The 27,326-nt window shown below is 57.8% G+C and overlaps 1 protein-coding gene across 6 annotated transcripts in view; it reads left to right on the top strand.

The window, feature by feature from the left end:
* Positions 1-1,998: 1,998 nt before the first annotated feature.
* UNKL (unk like zinc finger) overlaps positions 1,999-27,326 on the top strand; it is a 32,957-nt gene continuing 7,629 nt past the window's right edge. The window contains exons 1-10 of one of the 6 annotated variants that reach the window (XM_061400687.1): positions 1,999-2,133; positions 3,363-3,572; positions 13,002-13,178; positions 13,492-13,625; positions 16,457-16,592; positions 17,791-17,908; positions 18,318-18,402; positions 18,917-19,002; positions 22,187-22,249; positions 24,558-24,735. In XM_061400687.1, the coding sequence (XP_061256671.1) occupies positions 2,057-2,133; positions 3,363-3,572; positions 13,002-13,178; positions 13,492-13,625; positions 16,457-16,592; positions 17,791-17,908; positions 18,318-18,402; positions 18,917-19,002; positions 22,187-22,249; positions 24,558-24,735 (1,264 nt within the window). In that variant the 5' untranslated portion in view covers positions 1,999-2,056. Of the gene's footprint in view, positions 2,134-3,362; positions 3,573-3,690; positions 3,843-6,344; positions 6,728-13,001; positions 13,179-13,491; positions 13,626-16,456; positions 16,593-17,790; positions 17,909-18,317; positions 18,403-18,916; positions 19,003-22,186; positions 22,250-24,557; positions 24,736-26,052; positions 26,310-27,326 lie in introns of those variants that run through there. The other 5 variants (XM_061400690.1, XM_061400688.1, XM_061400691.1 and 2 more) reach the window with 5 other exon arrangements.

The following is a 27,326-nucleotide window of genomic DNA, read 5'->3' as shown; positions in this document are numbered from 1 at the left end:
AGAATTCAGCTCTCCCAAACCTGTTTCTTTATATCCTTCCCAGCTTGGGACCTTGGAATTATCCTAGGCATCTTTCTCATTTCCTACATCCTGGCAAGTCTTCAAGATCTGTTTTGTCTTCCAAAGAATTTACGGACCCTGTTTCATTCTCCTGCTTGATTTCCTTAAAAAATGTCCTGTTGTTCATTTTTTGCTATTTTAATTTCCAGGTTTCAATGTACAGTTTGTAGAAGTAGTGTATCTTTTAGGCAATGTGAACATATAAAGAAGGTAGTCACTCATCCCACCACCAATGATAGTTCATACTATTCGATGTGTTACTTGTATTTGAAAAAACAACAGGAACTTATATTCTTGGGAACTAATGTATGGAACTGCTATATCTTGCTTTGTCTTGTCACTTGAGGAGGAGCATTTTTCTTGTTAACAATTCTCAGCATTTTTATTCTCTGCGAGGTGCTCTTAAGTTTATGCCAAATAACTCTAATATCTTTGTACATCTTTGTCTGAATCTCATTCTTTTTTAGGTTGGAGTCTCTAGAAATGGAACAAATTAGCTTTCCGTAAAGATCCATACCCCTTCCTTCTAGCCACACTTCCTTCAAGGGTATTCTTGCCGCAGGTTAGAGTGTTGTTGATTTTCTGTTCAGAATAACACCAAAGTGCCTGTTCCAAGAGCTCTTGTGCATTCTGTCGCTTCAGTCGTGTCTGGCTCTTTTCGACCCTATGGACTATGGCCCACCAGGCCCTTCTGTCCATGGGGATTCTCCAGACAAGAAGACTGGAGTGGGTTGCCATTTCCTCCTTCAGGGGATCTTCCTCACCCAGGGATCGAACCCTTGTCTCCTGCACTGGCAGTCAGGTTCTTTAGGAGTAGCACTGCCTTGGGAAGCCCCCTTCTTTGTTTAATTTGCATTAAAAAAAATTACTGGCGAGGTTAAACATTTAACTTGTCTTGGGAATTCCCTGGAAGCCCAGTGGTTAGGACTCTGCAATCTCACTGCCCTGAGGGCTCGGTTAAATTCCTGGTCGGTGAACTAAAATCCCACAAGCCACCCAGCCCTGCAAAAAAAAAAAAAAAAGAATGTCTCTTATGCTACGTATTTACAAAATAATGCACTCTGGGCCTGGGTTTTTCTTCCTCAAATGCACACCGTGCTTCTTCCTTCAGGGACCACTGTGTTGGACCTCCGAGTGAGTCTTGAGGAGGGGCCGGGGGCGAGGGTGGGGGGCGGATGCTGCCTGCCCCGGAGTTCCCGCCCTCTGTGCTTCCCCTCCCACCCTTTTGGCGAAGGGTGTGTGTCTGGTCTCCCTCTTGACTTCGCGCCTTTGGATTCTAAAAAATCAGCTCTATTGATATGCAGTTCATATTTACCCATTTAAAGTAAACAAGTGAAAATTTTTAGTACGTTCGCAGGGAGCAACCACTACCACATTCTAATTTTAGGACCTATTCGTACGCCTAAAAGAACCCGGGTACCAGTGAGCAGTCAGGCCTCTTTCTGCTCCCTTGTCTCCCACACCGAGCCCTAAGCAACTGGAGCCACTCTTCGCGGTCTCAGCATCCCCCCGGGGTCACAGAATGCGTGAAGGCGCGCGTGACAGCCGGGCCGCGCTGTCTTTACTCGGGACCTGTCCTCTGTCTCGGAGCTTGGAGTTGCGCAGGGCGCTGTCCGGCTTGCGGAGCGCGTGGGCAGCCCTGCTGGGGTGAAGGCTGCAGCGGGGCCGCGGACTGAGCGGGTGCGGGATGGGCCGTGAACGTGGACTTCGGGGACCCCGCGGGAGTGGGTGGGGGCGACCGGCCGGGACTGCGGGCTCGGGGCGTGGCGGGGTCCGGGGTGCTTGCGCGTCCCCTCTGGGCGCAGGGTGACCGGAGGCGCCCAGGGCCCACAGCTCCGCGCCGGGCGCCGGATGGGGGCGTGGCGCGCGGGTGTGGCGTGGCGGGAGGGCGTGGCCGGCCGGGCGGGGGGCGCGGGTGGGCTCGACGCGGGGGGAGATCCGGAGAGGCGGGGGCGGGCACGCGCGGCGCATGCGCGCTGCATTGTTTTGACTGAAAATGCCGTCGGTTTCGAAAGCGGCGGCGGCGGCGCTGAGCGGGTCCCCCCCGCAGACGGAGAAGCCGACCCACTACAGGTCAGTGCCCCGGCTGGCCGCGGCAGGAGCGGGGGCGGGGCAGGGGGCGGCCCCGCGCTCTTCGGGCCCGCGCGCCCGCGCCCCCGCGCCCCTGGGCCTGGGAGCTGCCGCCGGGTGCGGCCTGGGGCCCCGCGCCGCCCCTCTCCCGGCTCCCTCGGCCCCCGCCTCTCACCTGCCGGCCCCTAGCCAGCTGGCCCCCCAGCCTCCGCGCGGTGCCTGGGCTCTGGAGGGTGGACCGCCATCCTACTCGGCTGCCGCCGCCCGAGCACAGGAGGCGGCGCCCAGGTTCTGGAGTGGCACCTGGGCTTGGGGGCTGGGGGACGGGGTCGGGGGTCCCCGCACCTGGGTTGGGGACAGGAGAACAGCGCCTGGAGTCGTGGGTCGGGGCCGCCGAGAATGCGCCTGTGGTCGGGGATGGGGGACCGCGCCTGGGCTCGAGGGAAGGGCGGCCATCTGGACTCCGGCTGCCTCCTTGGCTCGGGGCTTGGTACCGGGGCCCGGGGGCCGGGGCGCGCCTGCAGTCCCGGAGGTCATGTCTATGTTCCGTATGAGGGGGCTGCGTGCGGGGTCTGAGGGAACGCGCCTGAGATCCAGGAGATTCTCCTGGGCTCTGGGGGAGCGGCCGCCTGGGACCGTCTGGAATCGGAGTGGGTGTCACGCCTGAGCTCCGAGATGGGCCAGCTGCGCCCTGGGCCAATCCGCGTCTGGATTCTGCAGGGTCGTGCCTGGGGTCGGGGACCGTGTCTGGGATTGACGAATCATTCCTGGGATCCGAGGAACGCGCGTGGGCTTTCAGGGCGGCGGTGGAGGGGAGTGGAGGGAGACGGATGAGGAGAGAGGGAGGCGGGGCAAGGGGAGAGGGAAGGGAGGTGGGGAGGGGTCTGAACTTGGAGTGAGAGGTCGCGCAAGAGATTGGGGATCACACCTGCGGTCTGGGATGGGTAGCTGCGCCTGAGGTGGGGATGGGGGGCTTCGCCTGGGGCGGGGGGCTGTGCCTGGGATTGGAGCTGGGGACTGCGCCTGGGGTCGGGGATGTGGGATCGTCTCTGGGGTCCGAGAAATGCGCCTGGGCCGGGGGAGCGGGGCGGGGGGACGGCAGAGTGGGGGATTGCGCCTGGGGTCGGGGCCTTCGGGCGCACGGGGTCCGACCCCTGCCCAGGAGTCCTCGGGCCGCCCGCCGGCGGCGGCGGCGGCGGCGGAAGCGACTCCAACGCTGTTTGTCTTTTTAGGTATCTAAAGGAGTTTAGGACAGAGCAGTGCTCCCTGTTTGTGCAGCACAAGTGCACCCAGCACAGGCCATTTACCTGTTTCCATTGGCATTTCCTAAATCAGCGTCGGCGCAGACCGCTCCGCAGGCGCGACGGCACTTTCAACTACAGCCCGGACGTGTACTGCTCCAAGTACGACGAGGCCAGCGGCGTGTGCCCGGACGGCGACGAGTGAGTGCGCGCGGCTGCCGGGCGGCGCGGCCCACACCCGGCGGGTGCGGACGTGGGTTTCCCGGCCCCTCGCGCCGGAAGGCCCCGTCTCCGCTTTGAACTTTCGCCGTGACCGCTGGTCTTGGTGGGGACATTTGTCAGCCAGTGCGGGAAGGACCGCGTGCGGCTGGGGGATAGCCCTTGCAGGGGGCAAACCGACTTTGCTGCGCTTCCCGCTTTGATCACGGCCCAGTTCTCTGAACTCCCTGCATTAGAGCCAACCCTCACGAGGTACAGCTTTTGAGTTTAGGATCATTTTGTAGTCGTCTCTTGCTTTCTGGTCAGAGAGCTTGTTAGAAGGTTTGCTCACATTGTGCACATGTATCCAGAATGGCTTCTTGCTTGCTGTTTATATGTTTAAATTTTAAAGAATTGACAGGAGGGTTATTTGCAGACTGTCACTTGTATAGCACTTTTAAAGTTTAAGAAATCCATGTTTTGTTTTGGTTGCTTTTTTTTTTTTTTACAAGTTTCCTAATGGTGTTATGAACAGATGTCTTCATTTTGAAGTATGTAGAATACGAAAACAAGGAAAGTACAAGTTAGATTGTACTTTCATGAAACCAGCAGAGATCTGTAGCAGGAGGTCTTGCTTTTTTCCTGTGGGCTGTGTCAGGAGAAAGGGCCTCCCCAGTCCCTCCTGGAGGTGAGGTGGCGGCACTGTGCCCCAGGGCCTCTTGGAAAAAACGTCTAGGGTTCAGCTTCTGTCAGATCCAAGTCTGATTTGGGGGAGGTCTTTTTGGTTTCTCAGGGGATTCCCTGGTGGCTCAGATATTAAAGAATCTGCAATGTGGGAGACCCAGGTTCAATCCCTGGGCAGGAAGATCCCCTGGAGAAGGGAATGGCAACCCACTCCAGTACTCTTGCCTGGAAAATCCCATGGACGGAGGAGCCTAGCAGGCTCTGACAGTCCATGGTGTCACAGAATCAGACACGACTGAGCGACTAATGCTAATCGATAAATACTTTAAAGTCTTTCTTGAATCTACTGCAGTGTTGTTTCTGCTTTATGCTTTGGTTCCTGGGCCCTGGGGCATGTGTGATCATACCCACACCCCCTGTGTTTGACGGTGAAGTCTTAACCAGTGGACCATTAGGGAAGTCCCCTGTTTTTCATTTAAAAAATGCTTAGGTCCAGGGAGTAAACTTTTGATGTTTGGCGATCATCTTAAAAGCTCTACTTCCTGAGAGGTTTTTAATTGAACACCAGATAGTCAAATAAGGTTGTTAAGGCAGCCTGTAGCCTGTGGAAATAATGTAACTGGCTTCATTTTGGTTAAGATGGTATTATATTCTGTGAGGTCTTAAAAGTGCGTTATTTAATTGCATCTTGAGCTGCTGTTTCCTGCAAATGGGTGTTTGGAAGAGAGATGTTTTTGCCTAGCTAAGGCTTAGCCCCGACTCCTCATTTCCTGTGGCCATGTCAGTCACCTCTCCTGAATGTAAGCCTTGAGTTGCCCTCAGGGGGCCACTGATGAGACCCTGCTGCAAAGACCCAGTCACCTAGTGTGTGTGACCCCATTCCAGAGTCCAGGATGGGAGACTGATTGGCAGTATTCATGGATGATGAAAAGAAAGCGTATTTTAGTGGCTGTTTTGGGTTCCAGAGTCTGAAGGGCCTGGTATTGATTCAGACCCGTTGCTGGGCTTCAGGGTAGGGTCCAGTTCCTGAAGAGTACTCCTGAAGAGTACTGCAGTGAACACCTACCTGGTGATGGTCCTTTTAAGCTGGGTTTAAACATTAATTAAATAGTATTGCAGTTTATTATAAAAATGTTAACATGGGGAATCCCCTGGTGGTCCAGTGTCAGGAGTACACACTTCCACTGCCAAGGGCCTAGGTTCAGTCCCTGGTGGAGGAACTAAGATCTCACAAGTGGGGCAGCATGGCCGGGGGGTGGGGGAGGTGGGGGTGGAAACACTTGCAGCCTGAATAGCATGCAAGTCATCACTGAGAAGAGTGGGATTAAAATGGGTGTCTGACACTGTTTGGGGTGTATCCTGTGAACATGTACACATAGTGTGAAAGTACATGTGTGTCTTCTTAAAGATTTCCTTTGTGACTTTTATTGAGCAAGTGAGATGACTTGCTTTAGCCCCACAGGAAGTGTCTGACAGGCCAGACGTCTCCCCTGAGAGTCTCTCGTTAGTAATCACTACTCATTCGGCCTGAGATGGACTTTCCTGGAGTCTGTCCTGTTGAATTACATATTCTGGCTCATGCAGGGTTGCCATGGGATCTGTAAATAGACTCTACCCTTCAGAGCAGGGAAATAGCCTCCTTCCTTTTATTTCAGTTCATTGCTTCTTGAAATGTCTATTTTGGGCTTTTATAGGACCAACCTATTACTGTAAATCATGAATATGTATCAGAGAGCAAAGACCCTTCAGTCAGCTCAGGTGACTTGTGCGTCCAAGGCGGTTCTGCCAGTCTGATGGAGCCGTGGGGCTGAGCCACAGGCAGGAGCGGGGACCCCCAAGAAGGCTGGCATCCCTGATGTCAGTTCCTGTGCTAGGCAGGTGGTCATTCTCCCCTCTTGCTGTCGCCCCTTCTCCTGGGGCGCCCTCACCACCTGTCCCCACCACCCCAGTGAGAACTCCAGCTGTCTCTGGGTAGCCCCCCATCCCCTCTCCCCCACGGGCACACCCCCCACCCCGCAGTCACCCCTTTTCCCCAGCGGCAGTCACCCTCCTCTCTGTCACGCCCCCCCGCGGCGCCCTTTGTTCCGGTGGCCACGCCCCTTCCTCGGCGGGCCGAGTCTGGCCGCGGGGTCACGTGGCCCCGCCCCACCCCCGTGGGAACTGGCCTCCCGGCGGCTGGGGCCACGCTCACTCCGAGTCGGCCCGGCGCTGCCTCTGGCCGCGGGGTCAGGCCCGCAGCCCCGGGTGCGTGTTCCCTCACTCCCCGTGCGGATCCGTCTCAGGTATTCCCTAGGCTGGCTCTTCGAAGAAAGCGGCGCGGGCCGGAGCGCAGCGTGGCCGGAGGTCTCTCCAGATCAGCCGCCCGCTGAGAGCTGTCCGAGAGCGGCCCCGGGCCCTCAGCTGGTCCTACTCGCGGGTCTTGCTTCCGCTCCCCGGAGACCTTGTATCCCTCCTGTGCTGGTAAAAGGTGTCAGGTGCGTCTACAGAGGTCGGTTCAAAGCGAAGGCCCTTCCAGGACTCCGAGGGGCCCCTCCCGGCCCCTCCCGGAAATGTTTTCATTGGCAAACAATACAAGCAGCCCCCAACTCTGCCCAGTACAAAGTTGCCTCCCTCTTTGCTGATAACCCTCCTTCTGCCAAAGGCAGGCCGCCCGTGGGTGGCCTTCCAGGCCCCACGTCTAATAGATGTTTTCTTGGTTTTGGTAAGAAGTGGGCCTGCCCCCCCATCCTGTGCTGTATAAGTTTCCAGGTCCTCTAGAGGCCTGCCTGCCTGCCTGCAGGGCTCCCTGCCGTGGCTCCACCGGCAGGCCCTGTCCTCTCCCCACTGCACCGGGGGCATCTGGTAACACGGCCCCATTGCCTCAGCGATGATGTGTGATTTGGGGACCTTCCACCTGTGAATCTGGGCACCGTGGGAGCTTGCTGACCTACAGAAACTTTTCTACATGTCCAAGGCTTGGTGTGCCTGTTGTGCCATACGGGTCCTTAGTCTAGTCTCTCTGCTGAGAGATGCTCTTGCCATGTTTAAAGAGTCGGGTGTCCTGGGACCCAAGGCTTAGTGAAAGTCTGTTCATTGCAAGAGGGTTATAAATCCTGGGACCCAAGGCTTAGTGAAAGTCTGTTCATTGCAGGAGGGTTATAAACTCTTGGTGTTAAACCGACCTTATGAGTAAACTCTGCTTGGGCTTTTGGGGGTGAGGTGAAAGCCAAGGGCAGGCTGGGAACATGAGAGCAGAATATTTAGAAGTTGTGCGTGCTCAGTCACGTCTGACTCTGTACGACCCTGTGGACTGTAGCCCGCCAGGCTCCTCTGTCTACAGGGTTCTCCAGGCAAGAATACTGGAGTAGTGTGCCATTTCCTCCTTCAGAGAATCTTCCCCATCTAGGGATCAAACCTGTGTCTCCTGCATTGCAGGCAGATTTTTTAACCACTGAGCTACCTGGGAAGCCCTATTTAGGAGTCAGGGGCTACTTAACAGTCTCGAGGAAGACACAGGCTTACAAGCTGACCAACTTAAGGACATTACAATCAGGTGACTGAGTTGGATCTGTGAGAGACCAGTAGGTAGAAGAGCTAGAAGAAAGTGAGAGTGATGTTAGCACTTCAGTTTGTCCTGCAGTGAGTAAAAGGGGGCTATGAGAAGGCGAGAGCTCTGGTGCTCCTTGGGGGTGAGTGGGGAGATGGCCACCGCAGGGACAGGATCCCTGGAGAGGATGGCAGCTGGGAGGTGCAGAGGAGGGCGGTGGACATTGCTGGGCTGATGGTCCACGTTAGGGATTAATGAAGGGTGACTAGCCTGGCTCGAGAGTCCAGGGAAGCCCTTGGAAGCCAGAAGCTGGGGGTGCAGAGGACAGGTGTGTCAGCATGGGGTTAGCTGGCAGCCCCCCACCCCTAGTGTTGGAGAGGAGACTCTCAAGCTTCTCCGCACAAGACCCCCCCTTTTCTTCATCCCCTTACTCCCCTACCCCCAGCTGGGTGTGACCCACAGGTCTTCCTTTTCCCATTTTTCTGCTGCCACTCACTTTCCATTCCTGTTCCTTGAGGACCAGGAGAGAATCACGTTGTACTTGAGTGTCCCTCTGAGCCCAGTGGTCCTCCCAGTGCGGCCCCAGCCCAGCAGCCACACCGTCACCTGAGGACTTGCCCTCAGTTTAGACCCACAGTTCCCACCAGTGTCAGCCCAGACTGTCCAGATGGTTCTGATGCGCTCCGGCCTGGCTTGCTAACTGGTGTTAACGCAGAGTGGCACTGGGTCTGTGTGTCCACCATTGCTTGGGTGAGTTGCAGGAGGGAACTGCTGGAGCTGTGTTCCTCTCTACCCCTCCCTCCTGGCTCTAGCGGCTCCAGAGCTTCGCAGCAGACCTGTGTCTGACATGTGCTGCTGCACCACGGCATCCACGGAGCCTGTGTTAATTACACAGAGTGGGTCACTGGTTGGATGGGCTTGTCAGCTATGGACACCGCCCTGAATTTGGTGGGCTGTGGGACTGAGTCATGTTACACGTGCTGCCAGGCTGTCAGTGGCCTGGGGGTTGGATGACTGAACTCCTGCTTTGAGGAAGCACCTGCCTGCCGTATTGAGCTGACCCCTGGGGTCTCCCGGCCCCTTCCCCACTTCGGTGAGGGCCTTTTGTCTCTTAGATGTTCTTAGGCAATGGCACACCACTCCAGTACTCTTGCTTGGAAAATCCCATGGAAGGAGGAGCCTGTTAGACTGCAATCCATGGGGTCGCTAAGAGTCGGACACGACTGAGCGACTTCACTTGCACTTTTCACTTTCACGCATTGGAGAAGGAAATGGCAACCCACCAGTGTTCTTGCCTGGAGAATCCCAGGGATGGGGGAGCCTGGTGGGCTGCCGTCTATGGGGTCTCACAGAGTCGGATGCGACTGAAGTGACTTAGCATAGTGTCTATTAGTCGTTCAGTCGTGTCCAACTCTTTACGACCCCATGGACTGTAGCCTGCCAGGCTCCTCTGTCCATGGGATTCTCCAGGCAAGAATACTGGGGTGGGTTGCCATTTCCTTCTCCTGGGGATCTTCCCAGCCCAGCGGTTGAACCCAGGTCTCCTGCATTATAGGCAGATTCTTTACTATCTGAGCCGCCAGGGAGGCCCCTTAGATGTTCTTAGGTGAAGCCATTTTCTTTTCATTAAATGTTCTTCAATATCTTAATCTCAGCTCATGCTTGCAGGCAGAGGTGACATGCCCCTAGTGAAATAATAGTGCCTGTTCGGTGCTCAGTGCTAGGGAGAGGGGGACCTTGGCCAGGTTCTGGTTGCCATGGAGATGGTACTGGCAAAGAAACAAAATGATGCTAAGAGCAGACCTGAGGGACCGCTAGGAAATGGGAGGGGTGTGGCACCACCACATTCCCTCCCCGGGTCCGGGAGGTTCCCGCAGTTTCTGCCACAGCCTGTGTCAGCCCGTTGGTGGTGCTCGAGGTCCTGTGGTCCTGCTCGGGCTGTTCTGCAGACTTGGTTCTATAGACAGACCTGCAGATGCTGCCTCGGCTCTGGTGTGCTGGCTCCCTCCCCAGACTCTGGAATTATCTTCCTTTAAACGTACAGTAGATGAGTGAGTGTTTCTGAAGATTGGAACTGTTTTTGCAGAATGGCTGTTTTCCTGTTTAAGTCATTTTATCTTTTATCGAGGCGAAACATAACATTAAATTTGTCAGCTTGGCTCTTTTACGTGTACAGTGTAATGGTGTTGAGTTCATTCGCGGTGCTGTGCAGCCATCACCACCATCCACCTCCAAAACTTCTCCATCTTCAAACCGAAACTACGTCCCCACGAAACAGCCCTTCCTTCCATGATTTCTGATGGAAGCAGATGGTGTGTCTGTATTCCTGCCCCTCCCCCACCCTCCGAGGTGAACTGTAGGGCGCAGCGCTTCCTTTTCTTGGTGCTTTTACCTCGCGGCGCCTCCTGGCACCCCTCCCGAAGCCCTCCACGCAGACCACCCGCTCATACAAACCACCCGCTCGCTCCTCTGCCTCTGCGGACCTCCCTTGGTGTTTATCCCACAACTCGGTTGTCTCCAACCTTTGGCGGTTACAAACAGCACATCTTTCTGTCTCTGTTTGCTAGTCTGTCTGTGACGGTTACTGGGACAGAGGGTAAGGGCACATGTCCTCTGGGTGCCTGTCACTGGCCGGCAACAGTGTCACTTGGCTGTCGCCCTGCGCCCCGGGTTCTGTCCGGAACAGACGGGCCTCCAGGTGAGTTTCTCTCATCAGAAGCAAGGCGAGTGCCTCTCAGTGCTCCAGACCCTTTGCATTTTCACTGAGCTAAGTTCCTGGTTTGTTTCTCTAGCTGTCGTCCTGTGACGTTCTGGTCCCTGATTCTACATTCTTTATTTGTTAGTGATATTAGTCTGTATATTAATGCAAAAAATAGGGGGTCCTTGTTCTAGAACAGGCTCCCTGGTGTGGCAGAGGCTGCTCCCCGACAGCTCTCCTCTCTGGGATCCCAGGGACTGAGTCGTGCAGAGATGCGCAGGAGTGCCAGGAGGAGCTTGAGATGTGAGATGCAGCTCTGAGGGAGGGATTTTAAAGCAGGCTGCACTGGCAGCTAACACAGTAAAACTGCTAAGGAGACGTCTGACCATTCCACTCACACTCCCTGAGAACTGTTCCTTGGAGCTTGTCACTGGGAACATGGAGGAAACAGCTCGTATTCGGCATGTGGAGCACAGTCAGCATGCGGAGTGTTTCCTTTCCCTTATCTGTGTGCGAGACAGTAATAGTCAAGTTTTTTCTTCTCTTTTTTGTAAAGTGGGGACCAACTTGACCTGTAACCTGCTTTCTCCACTTTCCTCTTTTCCTTTATCTCACGAGGACGGCTCCGGCCGCTGGGATTGCCTGGAAGTGTTGTGCGGAGGTAATTGGAGGAATTGCCTCACTTTCAGTTCCTGCCCGCAGGCAAGAGGGTGCGGTCCATCCCTTCCCCCGACCCCCGTGTCCATGTGCGGGGGCCCTCGGGCTGGCTGTGTTCCATCCTCTTATCTGGATGCTGCCACTCAGGTGAAATGCCGCAAGCCAGCCAGGTGTGATCTGTGACACGTGTCCCTGTAAGTGGTATTTCACTACAGATGTGGAGAGCAGTTCTTGCTTCTGTCTCCAGTGGACTTTAAGTTGTGATAACATCCCTAAAGTTTGCCATTTTAAATATTTTTAAATGTGCAATTCAGCATCGTTAATTACATTCAAAATGTTGTGCAACCGTCTGTTTCCAGATTCTTTCTCCCAGACAGAAGCTCCGCCCTCTTACACACCCGTTCCCCCTGCCCCTCCCCGGGCCCCACTCTCTCCTTCCTGTTGCTGTGAAAGTGACTGCTTTAGGGCCCTCGTGTGAAACGACCCCCACAGTGTGTGTCCCCTGGTGTCTGGCTTGGTTCCCGTAATGTTGCAAGAACCAACGTTCCCGGAACGTTGCAGCCGCGTCCACACTCACTCTGCTGTCCGGATGGACCACGCCTTGCTCATCTGTCCATCAGTTGGTGGACACTTGGTTTGTCTCCAGCTTTAAGCTCTTGTGTCTCTAGTCGTGGGGGCACAAGTTTCTCCTCGAGACCCTGGCTCCTTCGGGGGTACGTCTGGAGGCATCCCTTCGGGGCCTGCAGCATTTACCTTCTGCCTGGTGGCTGCAGGGCCCCCGGGACTTGCCGGGCACGGGGTCTTCTCTGCCTCTTGCCTCCTGCTCACGGCCTGCACGCCCGAGGTGTGGTCAGGTCTGCGGTGAGCTGCCCTAACCTGGAGCCTCTGTTTCTTCATCTTCTGAGATGGGGATGCGGATTGCTTGCCCCTCGGTTGCTTTCCTTTTACCCTCGGTCCTGCCCATCCATCTGTGCTCTGCCCGGGAGCCCCCACACCCCCACAGGTGCTCCCAGCGCCTGGGCCACGGCCTGCCTGACAGTGAGGCAGGAGTGGGCCTTTTCCAACTCCCACACGGTGCTGCCTTGCTGTCTCGGGGAGGGGCCGAGGCCGTGTTCTTAGACCTGGGGGCCTGCAGCTGTGGCCTGCATCGGCCTCGGGCCGTCCGGGGGCTGCTCAGAGGGGCTCCTGTCCCATCCTTCTGTGTCCATGGCTTTTGTCTGGAGGGACCGACCTAGAGGTGGGCTCATTCCTGCCATGTCTGTGCTGGGACCATCCATGCCATCTCACTGCTGACATCTCCCTGCGTGGGACCCTTGACCTTGGCCTTGACCCTGACCCTTGGTGCTCCTGGAGCTGCCCGTGGCTCTCCCTGGGCATGTGAGGCTCTGGGCCTTTGTGTGGCCCCAGGGACACTGCCCCGTCCTCCCCCAGTCGCTTTTCCCCGGCCTGTCCCCCACAGCGTCCTCCAGCGCCGCCTCCGCCGAGGGGTCCCCGGAAGCACCTGGATGGGAGGAGGGAGAGGCTGCCAGCCGCTTGTCTGATGGGAACTTTGTTTTCCACTTGATTCAAAAAAATTACGAAGGGTGATTTTCCAGGAGCTTGGGTGTTGTGCTTTCCTCCCACGTGTCCTCGAGGGCTTCGTGGGGTCTGAGGGCCGTGTGAGGGGTCTGGGGCAGGGATGGGGCTCTGGTGCTGTTCACCCTCCGACCAGAGCAGGCATCTGGGAAAAGCTGACGCGAGCCAGCCGGCCGGGGAGCAGGTGGGCCCCGACACGCACTGTCTTGTGCCCCCAGGTGTCCGTACCTGCACCGGACGACCGGGGCCGGGGAGCAGGTGGGCCCCAACACGCACTGTCCTGTGCCCCCAGGTGTCCGTACCTGCACCGGACGACCGGGGACACGGAGCGCAAGTACCACCTGCGCTACTACAAGACGGGCACCTGCATCCACGAGACGGACGCGCGGGGCCACTGCGTGAAGAACGGGCTGCACTGCGCCTTCGCCCACGGCCCGCTGGACCTGCGGCCGCCCGTGTGCGACGTCCGGTGAGTGGCCGTCCTGCCAGGAGCCGCTCTGCTCCCCCAGCCTCAGGCTTTGCTTGCCTCCAGGGGCTCTTCCGGGGCCTGGATTTTATTCCTAAGGAGAAAGTGACCCGCTGCTGTCCTGCTGACCTGGGCATGGGGAGCTCGGGCGTCTTGGGTGCTCAGCTCTCAGGCCTGTTGGGGTTTGAGTCGAGGCGGCCTTCCCGGGATGGACGTGCCTAGGTGGCTCCGTAAAGTGACAGAGCCCTGTGGCCGTCTCACCATCTGAAGCTTCGGACGGGGCGCAGTGCCGTGACCACTCGTTGTTTGGTTTCAGGGAGCTGCAGGCGCAAGAAGCCCTGCAGAACGGCCAGCTCGGCGCCGGGGATGGCATCCCTGACCTGCAGCCCGGGGTCCTGGCCAGCCAGGCCCTGATGGAGAAGATCCTGGGCGAGGACCCCCGGTGGCAAGGTAACCCTGCGGCCACTGCCGTTTGCAGAGTGCCCACATAGTGGACCTCGAGACCGAGGCTCCGTGCACACTGGCCCCCGTCAGCACCCCTGCTCATGGGTCTGGTCCCCGGGCTGCTTGGGGACGGGACTGCATGGCGGCCCCTGCTCCTGCAGAGCGTCCTGTCCCGGAGCCTGGCTGCTCCCCGGCAGCCTCACAGGTGATGGCCACGGGCAGCGAGCGGTTTTAATTGTGAAACACTCACAACATAAACACCCCACTCCAGCACTCTTGCCTGGAAAATCCCATGGACGGAGGAGCCTGGTGGGCTGCAGTCCATGGGGTCGTGAAGAGTTGGACACAACTGGGTGACTTAACTTTCACTCTTCACTTTCATGCATTGGAGAGGGAGGTGGCGACCCACTCGGGTGTTCTTGCCTGGAGAATCCCGGGGGCGGCGGAGCCTGGTGGGCTGCCGTCTCTGGGGTCACACAGAGTCGTACACGACTGAAGTGACGTAGCAGCACAACATAAATCTTCCATTTTAACCATCTCAGCATCACAGCTTGTGGCATTTGGCATGTCTGCAGTGTGTGCAGCCGTCACCTTGGTTCTAGAACATTCCATCACCTCGGACAGAAACCCCTGCCTGTTAGTGGGCCTGCTTCACAGCCCTGGCCCGGCTCTGCCGCCATGGGGCCGCCTGTTTGATGCTTCTCTCGGGCGGTGTGGTTTTAAGAGACAGGCCCCACCGCCCCCACCACCCCTAAGTTATGCCAGCATGTCTCCTCAGAAGCTTCACACACAACACTTCAGGCTGCCTCACTTCAGTGCTGAGTTCCCTGCAAGGGTCTTTCCCCTGCTTGCTGAACCCTGAGCTGCCCGGGGCCCAGGCATGCGTTTATAACGGTGGCCACCCAGGCCTTCTCAGGACGGGCCTTGCGGGCCACCGTCCGTGTGCTTGTCCAGCCGTGCCCGGGGAAAGGCTGCCACAGAGGAACAGCCGCCCACGGCTCCCACTTGCCGGCTCCTCAGAGCTTGTCATTCAGCAGAGCAGCCGTTTTGTGTTGCAGCCCCTCAGCCCCCCTGGTCCGAGACCCCAGCTCCGCCCGTGCGCTCCGGCTGGCGGCCCGGGTCGGGGTGTGAGTGCCCTTGTCACCGTCGGGCAGGCTGAGCTTGAAGAAGTAAAGTGGGCCCGGCCAGGCCCAGTGATTCTCAGCCCTGTGGATTGAGTTTTTAAGGAGCAGATTTTCTTTCTTAGGGAAGTTCTTTGTTGGTGCTTCAGGAACACCTAGTATTGATGTGGTAACGTTTGTTACAGTTGACAACCAGGATTGATACACGATCGTATTGATACCCAATTTCTCACCCGCCTTGTGTTGTCCTCCGGGTTTGGGCAGATGTGTAAAGACTTGGATCCTCCCGTTAGGATGTCACTGCCCTCAGACCCTCTCTGCTCTGCGGCTGGTCCCTCCCCCTCCCTGCCGGCCGCCGACCTTTCACCCCACGGTCCTGTCCTACAGTGGGGACCACAGTGCGCAGCTGTTGCACTTGGTGCTGTGTGTGCAGGGGTCCCCCGGTCTCTTCAGGGCTTGCTAGTGTCTTCTTATTGCTGAAGAGGTCTGGGGGGCTTGTTCATCCATCACCCTCCGATGGGTGTCCCCAGCCCCTGGGACTCGCAGATGCTGCCACGCCGCCTACTTCCTCGTGGGTCATGCCATGCAGTGCAGGACCTCTGTCTGTTGGAGACCTTCAGTCAGTGCTTGTGAACAAACAGCATACAATTTTTATTTTCTCAAAATCATCTTTTCTGCTCAAACTCCTTTTGTCCTCAGCATGCCCTGCTGTGCGGTTCATGTTTCTTGTCATTTAATCAGTTATTTGGAACTGAGTTTGGCCTGGTGGAGGTGGGGCCATTAAACTTGGGTGTGGAAGCGTGTCCTGGGTGTCGCGGCACAGCACTGCCCCGGCCTTTCCCGCAATACCTCAACGGTCAGCCCCGCTGGGCAAGTTTGGTTAAAAACAATGGCGTTTGTAAAAATATAAAGGGAAGGTCAATTATTAACCAGCCCAAAGAAAGTCAAAGTCACTCAGTCGTGTCTGAGTCTTTGCGACCCCATGGACTGTTCATGGAATTCTCCAGGCCAGAATATTGGAGTGGGCAGCCATTCCCTTCTCCAGGGGATCTTCCTAACCCAGGGATTGAACCCAGGTCTCCTGCATTGCTCAGGAATGCGTATTATTTTCAAGAATCTCCTTTTATTGGATACGGCTTATAAATGACCCTTGGTAGGTTTTTATTTTTGCTTTGAGATAACGTGAAATGAACCATTTAGAAAATAGACTTTATTTCTCAGGGCAGGTCTGGGGCCCACCTTATGGAACGCTCGGGGGCTTCTCACGTGGCTACTGCCTCCCCACAGGCGGTGGCCCTGGTGCCAGGGGACGGCTGTCACAGCGTCACCTGCCGGTCAAACCAAGCCTTTTAAAAGTGTATTTCGGAGGTTTCTAGTGTGTTCAGTGGTGTGCGTCCTTCACTTTCATCCGGTTCTAAAACTCTGTCCAGTCTCCCCGAAGAAGCCCCGGCCACACTCTGCTGCGGGTTTGCCTGTCCTGGACGCTTCCTTTAAGTAGGGTCAGGCCGTGCCTTCTGTGTCTGCCGCTCTCGCTGACCACGCATCCGGCCCGCTCAGGGCTCACCCACGTGGCACGCGTGTCTGTGCTTCACCCCTTTCCCTCCACCGTGGGACAGGCTGCATGGCGTTTCTCGTCACCTGCCCAGAGACGCTTGGGGCAGCGTGGCCGCCGTGAGTGGGCGTGCGCATGTCCCCGTGTGGACCCCTGTCTTGCAGACACCAACTTTGTGCTGGGCAGCTACAAGACGGAGCAGTGCCCCAAGCCGCCACGCCTGTGCCGCCAGGGCTACGCATGCCCACACTTCCACAACAGCAGGGACCGGCGGCGGGACCCTAGGCGGTTCCAGTACAGGTGAGCCCGGGCCCTGGGTCACGAGTGTGGGCCTGGCTGCCCCTCCACTGGGCTTATGTCTGGCTCGAGGCTCTGCTTTAGGCAGCGGCCCCTCCATTCCCTTCAGCCTCCCTGGAGGCCCTGGTGTCCAGGGATGCCAGCCCAGCAGATGCCCCCATGGTGGCAGGTGTGGTCAGGGTGTGGCTCCTCTGTTTCCCTGTCCCCCCCGTGACCTGTGCGTCCTCCGGCAAGGGCGCCTGCTGGCGAGGGCCCGCCCTGGCGAGGCTGGGAGTCCTGGTGCCCACAGCCTGCTTCACCCTCTCTGGGGGCCTGACTTCCTCAGGTTGTGGGTTTGGGTCTCACCTGGGGTCGTGCACCTGGGTAGTCCTGATCTCTTCCTGGGCCATTTCCTCCTCCCTCCACCTATCCTCACCTTGGTGCCCGGCTTATCCTCTGGTTTGCCAACCCGCCGCACGGGCCCAGCACTGGGCAGGGTGGGGGCTGGGGGCGCAGAACCTCCAGGGGTGTCCGGGCATCTGGCCCCTCACCTTGACCCTCCTGTGGGTCCCCAGCTCTGTGTCCAGCTTGTTCTTTGAGCCAAAAGTCATTCTCCAATCATCTGACACTGCCTCGCATGCCTTACTTGGCTTTCACATAGAAAGAGATCTTTTTATGACAGTTACTGTTCTGAGTGGTTTAACGAGAGTTGAGGGTCAGAGAACCTCTGAGTATTAGTCACTTGATGTCGTCTCGAGAAGGTGAAGTAAATTTTACTGCATATAAAAAGGGTAGAAAATCATAAAATATGTCCTATTTCCCACAGATAAGTTTAAAATAAACCCCATACAATAAAGCTGCTGGGAAGCACCTGAAGCATGGAGGGGGTTGTTAGGGTTTTCGTGTCTTGGGCCCTGGGTCTCAGATTCAGTGTTGAAGCAGTCTGGTGGGGAGAAAGAGGGTGTTAGTCCCTGGTGGGCTGTGCGGGGTTGGACCTGGTCGCCCAGATGCTGCAGGAGGCCCGGCTGAGTCTCACGGGCGCTGGGGGCTCTTACCGAGACTCACTCACACTTTGTGGAAAATGAAAACAGGCTCCCAGATGCTTTCTGGGCTCCCCTGGATGCTTGTCCTGGTGAGGAAGGGCCAGAGTACGCAGAGCTGCGCCTGGTCTCCAGGGGCGCATGGGGAGGCCATCTGCCCACCTGAGCCCTCCTTGCCGCAGGTCCACGCCCTGCCCCAGTGTGAAGCATGGCGACGAGTGGGGCGAGCCGTCCAGGTGCGCAAGCGGGGACAGCTGTGCGCTCTGCCACTCACGCACGGAGCAGCAGTTCCATCCCGAGGTACGGGCGCCCAATGGGGACTCGCAGTCTGCTCACGGGGCACATGCCATGGCCGCTTAGCAGGCACTCCTTGGGCACCTGCTGGGTGGCGGCCACTGAGCCAGGTGCATCTTTCAGGAAACGCCAAGTGGCCAAGCTGACCTGGAGGGTGGCTTCGAGGACAGGTGCCACAGGAGTGGCCTGGGCCCACGTGGTTCCTGGGGTTGATGGGCCCACGCAGGCGCAGCGCCCTGGGCCGCTGGAGGGTTGAGGCGGGGGGAGGCATGCTGCCTGCATCCGTCGTCTTCAGGAGACCCCATTGTGGTGTGGTTCTTTGAGCTCTGCGTCGTGACTGGCTCGGCTCCAGGCCTCCCGCGGACACGGGTCTCCAGCCCGGTGCTCTACGTGCTGTGTCGCCCTTGTTTCCTAGATCTACAAGTCGACCAAGTGCAACGACATGCGCCAGACCGGGCACTGCCCCCGGGGCCCTTTCTGCGCCTTCGCACACGTGGACAGTACGTGCCACCTTTGCTGGGATCGGGCGGGGGCTCCACCTTGGGCGAGGGTGGCTGGGAGGGTCGGGGGCCTCTGGGCCTCCTGGGGCCCAGCCTGGCCCTGCCTCTGGGTGCCCCAAGGTCCTGAGTGCAGTCACTGTGACCAGATGAGCCTGTACAAAGCACCTGAAGGGGAAGCAGCCTCGGGTTCGGGAGGTGCACAGACGCAGCCCTTCCTCACTGCACCTGGGAGCTTCCTCCTAAAGCTGTGAGCGTGGGTTCCTGCTCTTACGAGCATGTTACGAATTCCAATTTTACTTTTTTTTTTTTTCTATTTTAATGGTGAGGGTGGCTTTTCCCGTTGAAATTCTCCATGACTTTGGAGTCATTCATGATTCACCCCAGAAGACATGAGGGTCCCTTGCAGGTCAGCTTATACCTGTCAGAGGCTAATACACACTCGCCCCAACCCCAGCTTGGGGTCCCTTAAGCAGAGTCTCAGCCAGGAGCCACTCAAAGCCCCCTTTCTCTGCAGAGAGCCTCGGGATGGCCAGCGACTGGAGCTGCCGAGACCTTGCCCTCACCAATGTCCCCACGACCCCCAGTGGGCAGCCCGGACACGTAAGTGGGGACATCCAAGGAGGATGCCCGCTGCCATTTGGTTTGAATCCAGTGTCAGGCACTCAGATGGGTGTGGTCTCTGCGTGATGCGGTTGGAGGCGGCCTGCCTGCAGGGTTGGTGGCGTAGAAGCGTCTAGAAGAGTCCTGGCCGAGTCCTGACTCAGGTGGACTTGCTTGGCCTCGTGTTTTGTCAGAAACGCATGTGTCAGTCGTGTGCGAGGCGCGGTCTCCGCCTGAGGGTGAAGAAGGACCCCCATCGGGCAGGCGAGGCCATGCTGGCAGCTCCCCCGTGAGGAGCACAGCTGACAGCTTGGGACTCAGTGTCTGAGGTGCAGGCGTGTCCCGGGGGCGCCGTCTCGGGGTAGTGAGTATCACAGGAGTTCTTCTTCATCGGCCGTGACTTCCATAAAGCCGTCTGCAGGTGCTGCCTCCGCATCTGCCTGCAGACGGGGCTGAGTTCTTTGAGCGGGGCAGGGAGTTGGGCTGCCCTCCTGGACGATGCCCGCCCTGTGCCCGGGTCGGGCTCTCAGCTCCACTGCTGCCGTATACAGGGCTGCACTTGGATGCAGCCCCCTCCCAGCTCCTCAGTTACCCTGAGGTGGAACTCCAGTGTAGCTCCTTCATGGTGAATGAACAGCGGTGGTCCAGCCACCATTTCTGGTTCACCTTATGTGAGCCAGAACTTGGGAGGGCCTGAAACTGAAATCTCCAGAACTGGAAATTGAGAGAGAAGTTAGTAAGATCCTCTAAGGAGTTGTTACGGAATCCCTTGTACTGCTCATCATAACAGGTCATAAGTCAAAAGGCTGAGTTGTTGGGGCAAAGAATAGCAACATTATTCAGAAAGCCAGCAGACCAAGAAAACAGTATAGACTCGTTTCCCAAAGAACCCAGTTAGAAATCAGGCTTCTTTTGCACTAAAATGGGAGTGGGACTGTGGTTGGTTGGGTTAGCCTGTAGATTTCAGACCATAGGCAACATTCTTTTAGTGATTAATTTGTAGCAAAAGCAATACAATACAAATGTTAAAGTGAAAGAGATCCAATATGGAGTCAGATTTGTTTTCCTATGTTACAAAGTGTCCAATAAAAGATTGGAGCAAAGTGTTTCAGAGTGAAACATCCAGCCTTCCCCTGGGCAGGAGCAGGACCTGGAAACTGGCTGTTCCTTCTGCCCCATGTTTTCAGCAAATGCTCAAACAGACTTTGAGAGTCCAGGAAACATGTGGGATCTGAGGCGCTGGGGTCAGTTGGGCCCACGCCTCGGCGTGAGGTCAGGGACATTGGTTTGGTCAAGACCCTAAGGGAATGTGTCGGTTGGGGTATTTGGAGACCGTCAGACCTCAACATGAGTCTTGCTGTCCCAAATGAGCCATTTTCATTTAAGGTGATGGTGAGGGGATTTGCTTGGTGGCCTGGTAGACTGGAGCTAAGACTGAGCTCCCAATGCAGGGGGCCTGGGTTTGATCCACCTGGTCAGGGAAGTTGATCCCGTGTGCCGCAACTAAGACCCAGCACAGCCAAATAAATAAATATGAAAAAATAAATAAGCCAAGTTGGGGCTCGGACTAGAGGGCAGCTTCCCTTCCCTGTTTCCCAGGATCTCATCGCCTTTGACAGCCGAGCTGAGTGTGAGTGAAGTGCCCTGTGCCCAGAGGTGCACTGCTCTTCCCATCCTCCTCCCGCCCCGTTCCAGTGTGTCTGTGAACAGCTCAGCGCCTGCTCAGTGTGATGGGAATTCCTGGTGTTGCAGAGCATGAGCCCCCACCCCCGTCCCCAGCACAGGGCAGAGGCAGAGGGGCCTGGATGGGGCAGAGCCCTGGGACTTGATGAGGAAGCCAAGTGGAGCTGTTTCAGGATGGCCTGGCTCCTTCACAGTGTAGCTTCTCCGTGGAGCGAGGATCTCGGGTCCCGGGTCAGGGCCTTGGCGCCATCGCCCAAACTGGGGTCGCGGGGTCACTTGTGGAATTCTAGGAAACCAAAGATACCCAGATGGGCTCAGAGTTGAGCCATCGGGCAGGAGGAAGGGGCCCCGGTCAGGGCCAGCGTGAGCATCACTTCTCTGCCCTCCATGGGTCCTCCTGCAAACGCAGAAACCAAACAGGACGGGGTGACTGGAGCCATCGCAGGCTCACGCATCATAGGATCAGACACAGGAACCAGAGTACTTCTCAGGCCTGCGGGGCGTTTCACGGCAGCTTTGTGCCGACGTTTGCCCTGAGGAAGTCCAGGCCCCAGACGCTGTAGGCAGAGCCGTCCTCGTTCGCAATAGCCCCAGAAGGTGGTTCGTGGGAGTCAGGAGTCCACACACACAGGCAAGGGGGGGGAACGGTCCCCTCTACCCTTTCAGGGTTAGTGTCTGGGGTCCCGCAAATTAAACTGACCAAAGCCAGCTTAGCTGGAGGAAAGATTTATTATTTATTCATTGGGATGCCAGACCTGAGGACTTACCTACCGTTTTAACAGAGAGCGATAAATAGTGAAGAAGTGACTAGACCTAGGGGTTTCTGCTTTCAGGGAGCTGAATTACGGGATGGTAAAGACATGGGGGAGGAGAAGGCGATGGCACCCCACTCCAGTACTCTTGCCTGGAGAATCCCATGGACGGAGGAGCCTGGTAGGCTGCAGTCCATGGGGTCGCGAAGAGTCGGACACGACTGAAGCGACTTAGCAGCAGCAGCAGCAGCAAAGACATGGGGGAAATAGTGGAAGAGGAGGGTTACGGAGAGAGTTTGTGGTAAGGTTCAGCCTCCTGCAGCCCCAGGTGATTTGAGTTCTCTGGGGTGAAGCTCTTCCCCTCCTCTTGGGAGGGAGGGGACTGTGTCCAGGCCAGAAGGAGAGGGCAGAGAATCACCTCCAGGAAACCATCCTTTGCCTCAGGGGTTGACTTTCCAAGACTCTCCCCGCACTGGAGGTGCAGCCCTGCCTGGGACACTTTGTTTGACACTGTGGGTTCAGGGACCTCTCACCTGCCTCCACACAGACCAGCTGAGAGCTCAGAGATCCATGTCGGGCGCGGGAAATGGAGCCCAGGAGAGCTGACACAGAAGCAGCGACTTGAAAGCCTTTTCTGTTCCCTGGACTTCAGTGCTTGGCCTTTCCTGCCTTCCTGGTGGAGCTGAGGTCTCTCTGGGGTTCTGATCAACTGCTTCTCCTTCCAACAGCCAGTGCGTTTTCTGTTGCAGGCAAAGCGGAGAGAGTCACCTGCCGATGGCAGCCAGAAGGCCAGCGAGCAGGACGGCAAGCAGGTACCTCGTGCTGTCTGCAACCGACCTCTGCCTGTGTTAGGACTCTGCACGCAGCTGGTCACACTCACCCCCGCCTCACACAGTGACCGGGCTGACGTCCACTTGTGAGACAGCTCCTTTCTCACAGCCCCCATAGAGGCGTCTGTTCCGTGTTTCCTTTGTTTTCACGTTTTAAAAAATGTACCTTAGAAACAACAGAACCAAAGCCTCTTAAAGGTTCCCCCCGCCCTGGGAAAAGAGGTGCCCTTCGTGGTCTTCTGTGTGGGTGACGGCCCCACAGACCGAGGCTTAAACCGCAGGCCTCGGTTCCGTCCGGAGCCCGAAGTTGCAGACAGGGGGTCGGCGGTGGCGGTTCTTCCTGGGGCTACCCTCTGCCGTCTGCCAGTGGGCGCCGTCTTCCCTCTGCATCTGTGTCTGTCTGCAGTCGTCCTTTTGCCATCAGGACATGAGTCCTGTCGATCAGGACCTGCCCTGACGACCTCGTCTTAACTTGATTCCCTTGGTGAAGACCCGACTCCCAGTCAGGTCCCGCCCAGAGGTGCAGGGGAGTCAGGACCCCCATGTCAGTTCCAGCCGAGCCCACGACAGCGTCCGTTGGTGAGCCTGGCTCCCTCTTGGGTCACAACCTGGGCTCGTTCTCACCTCTGCGGGAGTTGTGAGGCTACACGGAGGCTTCCCCCGAGTCGGACCCTTTCTCTCTGTTCTGTGCCACCCAGCTTCCCGTGTGCTCGTTTAACCGAGTTGTTTGAGAAGCAGGGATTTTTTTCAGACATGGGACGCGTGTTTTTCTGCCACTGTGGAAAGGCGGAGGGAGTTTCGCCAGCTTTGCAAGGCTGGGGCCTGGTCGGCAGACAACGAGCACACACCCTCTGCTCGATTGTCACTTGTCTCTGCTCAGTGCTTTCTTTTAAATCCCCAAGTGGACAGGGTGTTGCTGTTTCTCTTCTGCTGGTTTTCTTGGTGTCCCGAGGGTGCCTCCCAGGGGACTTTTCAGAGGGAGATAATCAGGACTTTTTGCCATTAGGAAGTTCTGAAGCCATCTCTGAAGTCAGCAGGATGATTGAAAGTAAAAATACAACCCAGTTACTTTGTGACTTTTTAAAAAGATATTGAAATCGAGACGTTGCTCATTAAGAATCTGAAACATGAAATGTTAACAGTAGCATAGCCAACAGGGCACTGTGGCTGTGGTCTCAGGGCTGTGGAGGAAGGGCCTGGAGAGGAGTGGGATGCATGGCGGGGCACCTCGAGAGGGGTGGGCAGTTTCTGATGTGATATATGAGCTATACCCCCTCAGGCGCTGTGAGCAGGCTGGCCAGGTTCATCTACCAGCCAGTGCTCACCTACACCCAGGGACCCCCTCCGTCCTGTCCCCAAGCCAGGCTCCAGGGACAGTGAACAGGGGTTGGGGAGCAGTATCGGAAAGCCATCTAAGAGGGACCCTGGGACCCTGAGCTTTCTACTTGTTTGAAGGGTCTGCTGGAATGTCCAGGGGACGCCATGGCCGTGAGGCTGGCCTGCTGGCTCTTGTGGGCAATTGGTGCTCAGAGCTGCTTTGGGGACCCCTTCCTGCGTGTGGGTGCCGTCCGCTCCTCCCCAGGACCTCCGTCTCCTCCTGCAGCCACAGAACCCTGAGTCCCTGGGCCCCGACAGGACAGCCCAGACAACGCACCGTCTTACTTTGCTATAGCCTCTGACTCCTGGTTTCCTGGTGACCTTGGAAAGCCCCGAGGCCTGACTTCATGACTCAGTCCTGGTTCATTTTTATTGCTGCCTTTACTGTGTGCAGTGCCCTCCACGTTCCTGGCTGTTTATCCAAGATTGTGCCAGTTCTTTTCCTTTTAATCTATCAAATAAAGATAATGCGAATTGCCCCAATCTTTTATTTTTGTTGTTGGATAATGAGATTACAAGGTTATTTCATCGAAATCATCAGAAGCATTGCTGGCTGTCTGCTCGTGCCGTGGTAGCTTCTTTCTTTCTGCTCTGCATCGCTATTACCATGATTCTTACTATTGTCACTATAAAGAATAACACTCTCTGGATGCACTTGTTCCCATCCCTGGGTGGTAGCAGCTTACGATTCTGCAGCGACAGTTTCTAACTAACCAGACGTTTAAAGCCCCTCCCTCTAGAATATCTGGAAGAGTAGTTGGCTCTCTGGTCTGCTGTGGGGAGCGAAGCAACCTGGCCTGTCCGTTGTGACTCTGTTGTCTCTGTCCCCCAGTGTCCTCTGTCACTGCGCGGCCATGATCACGTTGCTGTCCACGAGCCCAGCGCTGGCTCATCCTGTTGTGTCTTTGCACAGAGCCACCTTGCGGTGTTGGCAGTGGGTCACCCCCTCGCTCCCAGCGTGAGTTCCAGCCTCGCGTCCAGCCTGGCGTCCAGCACCGGCTCAGGCGGCTCCTCGCCCACCGCTCTGCCCGCCCTCTCGGCCCGCACCCACCCGCTCGACCCTTCTGGCAGTGCCGGCGAGGGCGTCCCAGGTAAGCCCGGGGCTCTGCTGCCTCTCTGCACTTGCCTTGACACCTTCCGGTGCACGCGTGTGTGCGCACGCTCCTTTGCAGAAGAGCGTTTCCGGTGGTCACCTGCCACTCCGGCCGTGCTGCCCCAGGAGAGCGCCTACCTCGCTGGGCGCCACAAGCGGCAGAGGGGATATGGCGCCCTCTGGCGGGCCAGAGCGGCAGCACCACCGAGAGCCCGAGGCTTCAGAGAAATGACGGGGGCCTGTAGATTCGACGGTGACCAGGGTGGGGAGCGGAAGGCGTCCCTGGCGGCTGGGCGTCCTTGTGGGTTTGTGAACTAATCACCCATGTAATCGGACGTGGGGGTTCGGTTAGGGGCGGTGGTCGGGGCGCAGAGCCCTGGCTGGGACTGTGGTGAAAGCCCAGGGAAGAGTGGAGCTGGTGCATGAGATGGCGCCTTCCAGGTCACGCCGGTCCCCTGATCCCCGCCTGGACAGTGGGCACCTTGCTGTTGTGGGAAGTCACAGAACGTTCAGAGCTGCCCTCTGGCCCCGGGAGGAGGGCCCTGGCTGGCCTTTCCGCTATTGGCAACCAGGACCCGGAGTGCACAGCCTTCCCCCCACCCCCCCCCCCACCCCCGCCTCATGCCCCACTTCCCCATTCCTCCCCCCTCCCCCCGCCCCTGCCTCCCCCGGGGTGCACCTCTGCGATGCACTCACTGCCTGAGAGTCAGCTCAAACAAGCCGGTGCTCCTTACAGACCTCCCCTTTCATGGACTCCGTGGAGCCCTTTCAGGGCCACTGGGCAGGTTCCTCTCCCTTGCCTTCCACCTCACACAAACAGGTGGAGCCCTGCAGAGTTCACTGCCAGGTGGCTGGCAAACGGTGGGACCCGGGAGGGAGGGACCCAAGGCTGTGGGCAGCTGAGGGCAGGGTCACGGCCTGTTAACCCACGGGCGCTAGGTTGAGCGTTTTACTTGAGCCGCTGCGGGTGGGCAGGGTAGGAGCAGCCGGCCGGCGACAGGGCTCGCGGAGATCCCACTTTAACCCACCAGAGCAGCCCTCGCCGCGGTGGTTTTCGCACACTTTGGGCCCGGGGTCCCAGCACGCCGCCTTGCAGCGCCGGCAGAGTCAGGTGCTGGTGCGAAGAGGTGGAGTGCCCCGCCGAAGGCCGGTGCTCTGGGCGGTGGGACGCTGTGCTCTGAGGACGCGGAGCTCCGAGGACGTGGAGCCGCGAGGCGAGCACCAGTCCGCAAGCACCTGTCTGCACGGCGGGGCGGGGCCAGGGACCAGGGCCAGGGGTGGGGTACCCTGGGGGCGGGGCCAGGGGCGGGGCGGGGCAGTGGGACGGGGTACCCAGGGGGCGGGGCCGGGGCGGGGTACCCAGGGGCCTGCGTCACCGGGGCGGGACGTTTTAGGGGCGGGGCGATCTAAAGCTTACGTCACCGGGGCGGGACACCAGGGGCGGGGCATCCCGTCTGGGGCGGGGTGTTCAGGTTTGCGTCACCAGGGGCGGGGCCGGCGCGGGCAGGCGGGGAGTGGGCCGCGTTTGAATCGGCGGCGGTGACGGCGGTACCAACGCGGGGTGCGGGAACGGTGAGTCAGCATTGTCAGCCCCGCTCCGGTAAGGTGCGGGCCGTCATTCCCCGGAGCTGCGGATGGGGCGGTGCGCCATCTGCCCCCCGCTAGATGCACCCCCCATCCCCTCCCCGCAGGCGGCCAACTCCCGTCCCCCCAAGCGGGCCAGGTGACCCCTCAGGTGCGGTGCATCCGCTTCTTCCTCTCGCCACCCCGGCCGCCCCCTCCCCTCCCAGTGGCCCTCGTAGCACTCTGCGGCACCTGCGCCCCGACCAGGTGTGACAGCCAGGGGTCCGTGCCAGGATCTTAGGGGTTGCGGAATGAGGCCAAAACAAATCTCCCGTCTTTAGGACCCTGCTCTGCGGGGGCGCCCGGGTGTTCCCTGCGTGGGCGCCATCCACCGGGCTCTCCAGGGAAACCTGCATCGCCTAGCGTGGGTGGGTCTCCCGCTCCCAGGGTCCCTGCCTTGTCCTGCTGCGAACTGCCGCTGCGCTATGGGGAACTCAGACCAGCAGTGAGCCGCTTTGTCGGGTGCGTGTCCATCCAGCAATTAGCGGAAGGACAGCCAGCCAGGGGCATCCTGGCCCGCCCCAGGGGGTGACGGGTCAGGGTTTCCCATTCTGGCCTCTAATTCCTTGCGCTGTAAGTTGTCCCCATGTGTCGCCTGGTCCTGGGGACCTGGGCATCCCTCAGATGTGCTGTGTCACGTTGGGAACTGAGCTTTGTCAGGGCTGTTACTCAGCAGTTTTCAGCTAATTGCTCACTAATGTCTGGGCAGTTCCTGGCATTTTGACACGGTCAGGTACGGCAGGTTATAGGTCAGGTGACTCAGTCACGTAGATTCTGAGTGTTAAAAGTCATTTCTTTTGAGAGAACATCTCAGAACCTGGGTCTGATCTTAGGGAGCAGTGGGGTGTGTAGTAGGACAAGAGAAGCAGCACTGATTCTTTTGGGGGCTGGGACACTTCTCGGGGGCACCTGCCACCACCCCACACAGGCTGTGGCTTGTCAGGTGAGACTTGGTCCTGGTTGTGC

Source organism: Bos javanicus, chromosome 25 (genome assembly GCF_032452875.1).
Source record: "Bos javanicus breed banteng chromosome 25, ARS-OSU_banteng_1.0, whole genome shotgun sequence".
NCBI lineage: Eukaryota > Metazoa > Chordata > Mammalia > Artiodactyla > Bovidae > Bos > Bos javanicus.
This window is presented reverse-complemented; position numbering and strand designations above follow the sequence as displayed.